The sequence below is a fragment of the Pygoscelis adeliae genome, unplaced genomic scaffold, assembly GCF_000699105.1.
Source record: "Pygoscelis adeliae isolate BGI_AS28 unplaced genomic scaffold, ASM69910v1 Scaffold456, whole genome shotgun sequence".
NCBI classification, from domain to species: Eukaryota; Metazoa; Chordata; class Aves; order Sphenisciformes; family Spheniscidae; genus Pygoscelis; species Pygoscelis adeliae.
The window spans coordinates 3,990-14,808 of record NW_008825007.1 but is presented as its reverse complement, the minus strand read 5'-3'; the positions used below and the strand labels follow the sequence as shown (position 1 = coordinate 14,808).

The 10,819-nt window shown below is 50.6% G+C and overlaps 2 protein-coding genes across 2 annotated transcripts in view; one reads left to right on the top strand and one right to left on the bottom strand.

Moving 5' to 3' along the window:
- Positions 1 to 2,762: 2,762 nt before the first annotated feature.
- Positions 2,763 to 8,511, top strand: PDAP1 (PDGFA associated protein 1). The gene is made up of 6 exons (XM_009326213.1): positions 2,763 to 2,766; positions 3,256 to 3,347; positions 5,269 to 5,376; positions 5,799 to 5,920; positions 6,813 to 6,964; positions 7,673 to 8,511. The coding sequence occupies exons 1-6, from the start codon at positions 2,763 to 2,765 to the stop codon at positions 7,729 to 7,731; spliced, it is 537 nt and encodes a 178-aa protein (XP_009324488.1). The 3' UTR covers positions 7,732 to 8,511.
- Positions 8,512 to 8,775: 264 nt separating this feature from the next.
- Positions 8,776 to 10,819, bottom strand: part of ARPC1B (actin related protein 2/3 complex, subunit 1B, 41kDa) — a gene marked incomplete at its 5' end in the record, with an annotated part of 5,766 nt that continues 3,722 nt past the window's right edge. Inside the window, one exon of the mRNA XM_009326212.1 lies at positions 8,776 to 9,206. Coding sequence (XP_009324487.1) covers positions 8,776 to 9,206 — 431 coding nt within the window. The remainder of the gene's footprint in view (positions 9,207 to 10,819) is intronic.

Genomic DNA, 10,819 nt, shown 5'->3' with positions numbered 1-10,819 from the left:
CCTTCCCCTCCCGGCGGTTCCACGGTGGAGGCCTTCGGGGCTGGGTACGGGGAATCTGAGCGGCCGGACAGAGGGTCCGGCCCTGAGGGGCAGCGCGGGGGGGATGCGGAGGTGGTTTTGGGCTCAGGGGCTCCAAACGCGGCTCCTTTCATGTGGCTCCGGCAGCTCCGCGTCTGGGTATTACGGAGCGGGTACCGACTTGCTTGTGTGAATAAGGAGAAGTAATGAGGGACTGACAGGCTGTCACGGCTGAGCTGGATCCACCCAGAACCTTCTCCAGATGCACCATCTGCATAATTGGCTCTTGTGCGAGCGTCGGTGAAACCCCAGTCATACACATGAATGTAAACCAGCCCTCGTCGTTCATCTTCTCTGTAGTTTGCTCCAATTTATTTCATCGGCTTATGAAATAAGCTTTATTTCCCAAGCTTTAGTGCCAAATCTGCCTCCCTATTTAGATTTTCTTTAAGCACTCTATTTTGTGCCCGTTTGCACGATGTTGCTAGATGGGGCTGAAGCTTTGACACGTTTTTTGTGAAGGAGAAGAACTGTGGTGGGTTATATCCCCGGTTGCCATATTTAAATGCCCCGTAACAGGATTTCTGGCTCTGTATTTCGTCGTACAGTTTTAAACGCTTGTTTCAAACCTTTTGCTTCTTGGGAAAAGGGGGATCTTTCGTGTGCTTCCCCCCCCCCCCCCCCCCCCCAAGCCAGTATTTATTACGGAGTGGACTTTTGCACTCACTGTTTAATATAAAATGGGGATTTTAACCAGCTGTTAATAAATTTTATTACAGGACTATTTCTGATGATTTTGTTCTTTTTTTTTTAATACCTTGATTCAACAAGAATAAGTGATTCCTTCAATATTCCTCCATTCTCTTTGATTTAAAGTCCTTAATTTTTCTGCCCAGTGCTGAAGACGATTGTATTTGGACGCGTGCCTGCCTGCCTTAGGCGGCAGTGGTCTTTACCGCAGGTGAAATCTGCAGGTGATTGTATTTCAAAAGTGCTTCGCAGAGGAGGAGGAGAATTGCTATCCCTGTTTTACAGATGGGGAGACTGAGGCACGGAGCTGGAGTGAGTTGCGCGGCGCGACGCGGTGGGTCAGTGGCAGACCCAGGACCGGCACTCCGCTTGTCTGGCGTGCGGTTTGATCTCCCTGAGAAGAGCAGAGCCCCGGCCCTGCGCCGTGCTGAGCTCCCCGCAGTCCCTCCAGCCGCTGAGAGCCGGTGGCACTGCTGCTCCCGCTCAAAGGGGCCTCGCTTCTCTGTGTGCAGGCTCGAATGTAAATGAGGTTGATTCACTCTTTTTGCTCCTTTTTAGGCTTTTAACATAAGAGAATTTCTCTTGAGTTGCTTCCCCCCCTGTATTACTGCTTTTTATTTGCAGCGATAAGGCTTCTGTGCTCCTCAGTTCGGAGCCCAGCTGGACCAGAAGGCTGCCTGGCATCAGTTAAGCTTGTAGCACAGGGTTGTTTTGGTTTATTTAGGTTTTCTTGGTGTTAGCTAGTGTGTCAGGGGTGTCACTGTTGTTCCACCTAGAGTGATGTCATTTGCTGGGCAGTGAGGTAATGTCTCCCGGGCTCGAGCGCTCCGTGGCAGATCTCCTTCCCAGAGGGTGTCGGTATTGCCACGTGGGATGGTTGGGAACAGACAAACACACGTCTCTGGGTGCAGCAAAGCTTTCGGTTGCGCTTGCGGTTTTGCGTGCCAACGAGCTTCCACAGCTGAGTTCGGAGAGAAGAGTCTGGTCTCCGCGCTTCCCCGCTTCACGTGAGAAAACCATCTCGGGAGTCTCTGTGAGGCTTCACAGTGGGGTTTTTGAGATAATTTATTCCACAGCTCAGCTTTTACTGAGCTAAAACATGTGAGAGTTTGTCTCTGCTGAGCCAGGAGGACTGATCGGAAAGTGTTGAATTTCTAAAGCTCGCAGCCCACAGCGGCTGCCTGCGCTGGTGCTCCCGGTCCCTCCACGTCCAACACGCAGCCAGGCGTGGCCGTGGCACGGCGGCACGGCAGTGACAGATCTCTCCCGCGCGTCCTGTGCAGTCCCGAGGAAGGAGGGACGATCCCCTCAGCCCTCCCCGCCACCGGAAGGTTTCCGTTGTCCTCGGCAGGTGAAGCGGGGAGGGTGAGAGACGGCGCGAGGATTTCCTGCTCCTTCTGCCGGGCTTCAAGGACTCCTGCGGCAGCAGGGAGCTCCCTTGCCTGAGCTGTTTGCTTTTTGCCAGTCTCGCGCGCCGGTTGTACCGTGAGCTCCCTAGCTCAAGGCTAGAGACTGACTCTGTTCAGCTTGCTTTCCAGCAGTTCTTTGAGCTGGAAGAACGTTAGCGGAGCAGTCGCTTGCAGGAAGCGTTAATGGCTTCAGCAATTCGTTAATCAACAGAATTTTGAACCTGAGAGCAGATCTTAGCCAGGCAGTCCAGCCAGCTAAGCTGACTCTCTCCTCTTCCTGGTTCCTAGAGCTTGGTTTTGTTTTCCCTTATAAAGCAGTAAAACATGGGGGCCCCTTGTATTAGTTCTTCAGCTCTCATTATAATTCCCAAAGCTTTTGTCCAATTAGCTTCCTATTTTCTCTTGGCACAGCCTTAGTGTAGGGGAGGGGTTAAGGAGGCGAGCTTGTTGGAGAGTTGGTTGTAACCGCGGCTGCCGCAGGAACACGCTGTGATTCTTCCTGTGCAGGAAACGCAGAGAGCGGCTGTGGGACTGAGCACCCCTTGCCAGCCCGGGAAGTGAGTCGGAGAGGCCACAAGCGTAGGCATGGGTGGGCAAGGAAGGGTGGCGTCGCCAAGAGCTGAGGGGGCACTTGGAAGCTCGTTGCCTGATAAATGGTGTCACGGCTCTGCGGTGTTTGAGGGACGGGGGTACCCCCTTTGGGCAGTACCTTCCTGGCTCCCGCTCTGTAGGACAAACCTGTGCTTCGTTCGGAAAACGCTGCACAGCTGAGAGGCTGCTCTCGGTTCTGGTGTCTCCAAAACCAGCCCAAGGGGAAAGAAAGAACTGATTCTCCGAGTATCTTTCTGTGGATCAATAATCCCAATTCTCTCTGTAACTTACCCAAAATTCTTGGAGTGTTTCACTGAGACTGGCAAGTTCAACGTGTCCTTTTTTCGTTGTTGTTTAGATTCTGTCAGAGGAGCTGTTTTGGTTTGTCCTATCTGCAACGAAAATCCAGAGAGAGTGCTGCAGGAGGAGTAGACCTTTCTGGAAGCTGATCGCTAAACCTTTTATTAATTTAATTTTTTTTGTACAGGTAGAAAAGGAGGCCACAAAGGCCGAGCAAGACAGTACACAAGTCCTGAAGAGATTGATGCCCAGCTCCAAGCAGAAAAGCAAAAGGCAAGGGTATGTGTTTGCCTACGTTACGTGCTTACTGCCAGAAGTCCTGGCTCGTACGGCATTCTTAACTTGCAGTTCATGAGAAACGGCAGCTTAGTCAAGTGTTGCAGGTCATTCTGTCCGTGATCACAGTATGCCCTCCCCGCCACCGGAAGGTTTCCGTCTCCTAGGTGTGATCCAGTCTGGGGAGGCTCCTAGGTGTGATCCAGTCTGGTTCCTCATAGAAGTGAGGCCAGGTAGACCATCCAGTTCACAATTTGAAGGTTAAAGGATAGGGAAGGTGATTACACAGCAGCTCTAGACGTCTTTTCCCCCTGTATTTTATCATTCTAGTCTCCACTCTCAGCTAATTTTTTTATCTGTGCTCTGCAGCTTGGCTGTGGAGGAAGAGGGCATACATCCTGACATCTTATTGTATATCGAAATTATTATATTTGCCCTCTTTCTCTTCTAGATTTAAAAGACCAAATTCCTGTACACATTATTTTCTTGCTTGCCTCTGACTTGCAGGGAGAGGTAACAGAGTTTTCTGGCGTGAGTCCTTTTTTGGGCGTGTTTCTGTGCCCCGACATAGGATTGTAACAGCTCCCCTCCCTTCCACACCTACCTGACTGGTATTATAAAAGGCATGGCTACTTTTTGCGGTATTTGCTGTCTTGTATTCCCAAATTATCACAGCTACGATGGCACTCCCACTGCTATTTTTCTGTGACTTTCTGAAAGTGCTGCCTAAGCCCAAATACACTATTCCAGCTGAAGCCTCACAGCACTGACTGCAGTAGGATAATTATACCCCATATAGGAAATACTGATGAATACCTCCCGGAAGAAGATTACTCTTTCAAGCAGTTATGAGCCATATTGTTGACTCCCTCTTAATGTTTTGACCAGCTGTAACGCAAGATGATTGTGTGGTTTGCTGCTTAGCCACATATTCTGACGTTGCGTTGGATTTCTGCTTCCGAAGTATAACTCCTCTTGGTTTGTGTTCTGATTCCACCTTCTTGGTTTCGTGCCGTCTTTCCAAATTCTGAAACCACTTATCCTGTTTTCCAAAATGATTCCAACCCCTACCAGTGCGATGTCGTTCGCAAACTTTATAAGTGTTCTCTACTTCCGAGTTGTTAATAAACATACCGCCTGGAAATGGAACAGAGCAAGCAGGACCCCACTTGAAATGTCTGTCTTGTTTCAAAACAAACCGGAGAACTGCTCTTTGAGAAGGGTTTCACGTAGCGATGGTTACAGCTGACGCTATTTTGTTGGGGAAAGCTTAAAAAAAAAAAAAAGAATTAACAAAATTAGTCCTCTTACTGCCCGTAGCTCATCCACTTTGCCAGTTGCTCTGATGAGGGATGTTTGGCGATGGTAAAGCAAGCTATTCACACCCATGTTGGTTCTTCTGCTGGTTTACAAGTTAATTCCTAGACTTCATGACTGATAAAAGCTGTGCCAAAAAGGCTGTGATTTCTTGGATAATAATGTTCTGGTTGATGGTTGTCAATTTGCTCTGCTCTGGTTTTGTTTTTATCTAGCTCTAGGGTGGGATCCGCTACACTACACCCATGCAGTTTCCAGTCCCTGAGATATTGCGCACTGGAAACCCGGGCCAAAATGTCTCTTGGAGATCTTTCATTTGGGGAAAGTAAAATGCCAGTTCCGTCTTTTACAATAATTTTCCTGGCCTGTTACACAGAGAGAACAGCAGAGTTGTTTAGAGGTGATCTGCCGGGGCAGGTGATGCGCTGAGAATGAGCTCTTGTTTTGTAACAGCAGGCACCTTTGGTGTCATAAGGGCCACGCCAGGAACGCTAGTGCTCTGAGAGCTGTCTCTTGTCCCTCCAAAGTGATCTCATGTAAGAGTCGCTGTTGGATTTGGGATTTTTATTGACGTACATTTTCTCTTCGATTTCCTGTGATTTTGTAGGAAGAAGAGGAGCAAGAAGAAGGAGGCGAAGGAGCAACAGGGGACCCCAAAAAGGAGAAGAAGTCTTTAGATTCAGATGAGAGTGATGAAGATGACGAGGATTATCAGGTAATTCTGTAATCCTGTTAATTCTCAGGGCACTTAATGCATTTGCACTACCCAGATTCTTGGGGCAGGAGAGAGATGCTCGCTCTTGACTCCAAGTTCTCTTTGGGAGCTACCGATAGTAAATTTTTTATGGAAGGACTATTTTTAGAAGCCAAAAAAACCCCTTACTTGATTGCATTTTGTCCTCAGAATGAAAACTCGTGTGTTTTTATAAGGGAAATACAAAGGCAAGAATATTTCAAAAAAGGCTGAAGATGCCTGGTAGCATGAATCTTGGTTCATAAATGGTTTTGCTGTCTGGTAGTGAAAACACCTTGAATTCTGCTTTCGGGGTGTGTGGCAGTGTATTTGATGCGCTCTGATACAGCACGATGTTGGGTATGAGAGAGCTTCTTAACCTCCCTCTTGTTCTTGAACCTTAGCAAAAGCGCAAAGGAGTGGAAGGGTTGATAGACATAGAGAATCCCAATCGCGTAATTCAGACAACCAAAAAAGTAACTCAGCTGGACCTGGATGGACCTAAGGAACTCTCGCGACGAGAGCGGTGAGTCTTCCCTGCTGCCTGGGCGGGAGCTAGCGCGTTCCTGGAATTTCATCCTTGCTGGTGGCAGCAGCCTAACGCGGGGAGATGTTTCCCTGCTGCGTACGCGTTGGTGTTTCAGGGAAGCCCTTTGAGTGTGTTGCCCTCTAAAGCGGACACTGAGCGGCAGCAAACTGTCGGGCAGGACTCGCTGTGGTTCAAAATGTCTTTCCGTACAAACTTTACCGAAGTTGTCTGTCCTCTGGGAGTAGCTGTGGCCATCCTGGAGCCAGGTGCACTGAGAGAGTGAAGTTTGTTGCTGTGAAGCAGATGTAGACCATTCCTTTCCTGAAGTCTTATGCCAAAAATCAGACCTAACTGAAATCCATTAACCAGAGGTCACCTTGGGGTCCGCTTTAATCTTGCTGCAGAAGGTGCCCTAGTGACAGGCAGTGGTTTCCCAGATTCCAGGGGTCATGGTGAAATTTTTGTCTGAGCGGGTGAATGAGATGAGAACCAAAGTTTAATCTTCTAGTTTCATTTAGCAATGGAGAGTTTCAGAGTGGAAAAATTTAAGCTTGCTTATTTGGGATAGATTGCTTCAGCAGCAGTACGCCTTTGTGAGGGTAAGGCGTCGTGGTGCTGTGCGCTCTGGGGCCGATTCATTTGACCTCATTGTGTGTCAGTGTCCTTACTTAGCGGAACGGAGGCAGAAATAATCTCTCTCACTGTCCCCGTACAAACCCTGCAATAGACAGGACCCGCGCTCGAAAACTGGTGACAGGGCCCCCCCAGTCTCTGTGGGCAATCCGTCCCCGTCCCCACCGTCCCTCCCGGTCAGCGAGCCTCCCCCTCTCTGCCTGTATCTGCGTGCTGACTTGGATACTCTGACGACTGGTGTGTTTCACCCAAACAGAGAGGAAATAGAGAAACAAAAGGCAAAAGAAAGATACATGAAAATGCACCTAGCTGGCAAAACAGAACAAGCGAAGGCAGATCTCGCCCGACTAGCCATCATTCGGAAGCAAAGGGAAGAAGCTGCCAGAAAGAAAGAAGAAGAAAGAAAAGGTTAGAGAGTAATTAATCGTATCCCCTTACTTCTCTTTGCAATGGCTGTACTGCGCAGAGGCGTGATTTCTCCTATCACGCAGGGTAATCCCTCATCTCCTGCCACTGCGTGGTGTTGCTGAGTGCCGTTACAGCTTCTCTCGTCAAAGCCAGGTTCAGCGGTTTCATTCTTACAAAGCTCTTGCTTTATAAAGCTCTAGGACATCTGAACAGGTTTTTTTTGGGAATCGCCCTTGATATCCATATTGTCCTCAGCCTCCCAAGCGGTGCTTGCTCCGGTTCGGGGGTTTAGCGAGTTCCTTGCGCTGGCTGTGATGTATCTGCTTTGCATGCCGGGGATCCAGACTGCCCAGGGAATTTGCAGCGCTCCTCCCCTGCCTGGACTTTCTCTTCAGCTCTGCCAGGTGTGAACCAGAAGTCTGATCAGCATGTCTTCTCGGTGGCTTCCACTGAGAAACCTGTGCATCAGCATCGGGGTAATTTGTGGACGCCTGAAGAGAGGCCGAGGACAGAGGGGAACGTGCAAGGGGAGCTGCTCCTCTGAACTCTGGAGGGCACCTGCCAGGGATTGGCGGGGAGGGTTGGATTTTTTCCTGTTACCTCGCTGCACGTGGCTAGCAGGATTTCGGTCTCGGGGGCTGTCAAGCCACCACCAGTCCCTGACGTGCTCTGTGAAATGATGAAACCCCTGTTCTTTTCCTCCCCCAGCAAAAGACGAAGCGGCCATGGCAGGTAAAAGACTGCAGTCACTATCCCTTAACAAGTAAGCACAGGACATGCAAGAGGAGGAAACGCCAGGGAACTGTGCCTGGTGCCTGCCGGGAACTCTGCCGTGTTGCATACCATCGATGCCACGTAGGGTGCACTGCGGCATCGAAGTCACCTTCACCTCCAAGAGACACTGACGATGTGTTTGTCTTCATCCCGGCACAGATTTCCATTTGGGGTTAGGGGCAGCTGCTACCTTTGGTGCAGAACTGTGCTGAACAGCAATTCTCTGTAACAGTTGGGAAGCCTGAATGTTTTTGCTGTTTTTAGGATTAAGAACTCATAGACAGGGGGCAGGGCGGGAGGGAGCTGTGCGGGAGGGGAGATGCTTCAAATATTAGATTGCAAGAAGATAGATTGTGGGGTCATTGTGGGGTGGGGCATGGGGTGGGGAACTTTGACTTGCTAGTGAAAGCCCAAAGGATAACGTATCTGAGGAATCCCTTTGGGCAAACGGCCCGTAAAATTTTGCTGCAGGGTGTTGCAGCATAATCTGGGAGCCTGACTTCATGGACATCTGGAGTGCCGTTCCTTCCCGGTTTCATCCCTCCTTTCTCGCAGCCAGTCTCCCCTTTTCCCTCCTCTTCATTTTTTTTTTTTTTTTTTTTTTCTCTTTTTTAGGGATAGTGCCAGTTTTTAACCACATCATCCTTTGTTTAAAGGAAAAAAACAACAACATTAATTGTATCAGACCCAGATGGAAACAAACTTGATAAAGTTTAAAAAACAACAACAACTGAACTTGTATATTTGGCTGATTAAAATGTAAATTATCATAACTGCTCTGTCCTTGTCTTGCGTGTGTGTAAATGAACAGGAGCGTACGAAGCAAGGCGCAGCAGCGATCCGGTGGTGTGGTGACTTCTGCGTCTGCTGCTTTGCTGTTTCTCTGCGGTGCTTGTAGCGTGGAGTTTGGCTCGAGGTTCAGGACCTCCGTCAGCAGATGCAGCCTGAAGGCACAAAGCTTTTCCTGCTGTCTCTGATGGCCGTCTTGCACAATCTGATTACCGCAGTGGAGAAGACAATTGCCCTCGGGCTGCTGTCTAGCCTAGTCCCTGTGTCAGAAGGTCCGTCCCCGAAGTGTCACCCCTCTCAGCCGTCCTCTTGCACGGTGTAGGGCCGCTGGAGCAGGAGACGCTCTCACCCGCTGTGCCCCAGGCGGTCCAGGGAGTCCTGCCGTCAGCCTGTGCCAGGGACACCAGCGCTGCCCAGACTTCGCTCACCAAAGGCTGGAGGAGATTCGGCCCCAGAGCTGAGACGGGAGCTCTCGGGGTCGCTGGCAGGGAGGTAGAGATCTCGTAGGGTGGCAAACGCTGTCGTTTGTTCTGTGTAACCCTGCTGTCCCTGCCTGGCTGCAGGTTGTCAGTGGCGAGGGTGTGACGGCGGGGTGCGCTACGGGGAACGCCGCTGTGAGCTGCCTGCTCAAACCCCGGCGGGAACTCGGCGTTCTTGGTGCCGGAATGCCGGGTCGTCTCTGCGTGTGGGTGAAGGCGAAACCCTAGAGCTGTTTCCCCAGCCTGTGCTTTTGTACCCCAAAGCATAATTTGAGACAGGAGGTTACTTCCAGGGAGCTATGCAAGATGAGTGGTACCAGGGGAGGTGCCCTCGCTGTCAGCTCCAAGAGGGGAGAACTGATACGGTGGGGACAGAACTGACACGGGAGTTTTGGGTGGTCCTTGGAGCGCAGGGAGGCGGATGGAGCAGGGTGGTGGGAGGCAGTGGGCTGACGCCTGGGATGGAGCAGGGCAGGAGCCACAGGTGGAGGGGGAGAGAGAGATGGGCTTGTTCACGTGGGGTGGGATGGGTCACGCATAGAAATAGAAACCTTTTCCCCGTAGAACACGTCTCTAACTAACATCTAGACCAGAACCTGAATGTCACCGTCCCTCCCTGCCAGCGAGGACTCCCCTCCCGGTCCGTGGTCAGTGTAAGGGCTGCTCTGCTTTGAGGGGCACCACCAGCATGGGCTTTAACCCGTGCTGTCACAGCGAGGTCTGATCCCGGGAGGAGTAACCGCGTCGCGCTGCACAGGTTCCTTTTCCTTTTGGTGATAAATGTAGGATTTCCCTTGCGGAGACGCTGGGTTTAAGACAGGGCAGCGCCGGAGGTGGGGCTGGGCATCTCGCCTGCCCCGGCACACCCGCCCGGCTACTGGTTCTTCTTCTGCCTTTGCCAAAGCCACCAACCACTTCATCGTGATTTCATGCCTTGTACGAAGTGCGTGACCCTGCCCGTTGTTTACCACGTGCAATTAAACCCCGCTCTGAAACGCAGGAAGATCTATCCACTTTCTTACAGCTTCTTCAAAGCTGCTCCTCGGCAACTCCTAGGAGCAGCTTCGTCCTCCCAGCGTGGCTGTGAGATGGGACCGCTGAGATGAGGGAGGTGGAAGTCGGAGGCGCTCTGACCAAAATTGCCTGGCAGCCTGCGATAACGGGCTGGAAAGGGGCAGGGTCGGTTGGGCGGCCCAAGGTTTCCGAGCTGGCTCCCCGGGCGTGGGATTGCGCACCTGACGGGACTTGAGGTAAAGTTGTCTACTGGACAAAACATTCAATGCATAAATGATGCATAATTCCCCCGATGATTAATAGGGCCTTCCAGTCAGTGCCATGTCATAATAGGCTAATAGACAAGGTAAGAAAGGTGATGTAAGAATGTGACTGTGGGTATCTTTATTAAGAAAATCAAAGCACTTTTACATGAAAAGACTGCTCTGGTGTTCTGAAAGCTTAAATAGCAAAAGTTCCCATAGTACAAGCATTTATGCTGTATGTAAAAAAAAAAAAAAAAAAAAAAGCAAAAAAAATCATTTGATTTATACAGGAAAACCCTTACTTTATTTTTTATTTCTTTAAGCGATGTATGACCAGCATCGGGTAGGATGGTAACAAAAATAGTTAAAAAAAAAAGAAAAATTTGTTTTCTTTGTCTGAGAGCAGCCGCCGGGGCTGGCTGGGAGCCGGGGAAGCGCGCTGGTGGCATCGCGGCCGGCTCGTGTGGCACGGGGGCTCGCGGGGGGAAGCAGGCAGCGTGGCAGAGCGGGGGCAGGCTGGGGGCCGGGGCCGCCGTCCCCGGCGGGGCCCTCCA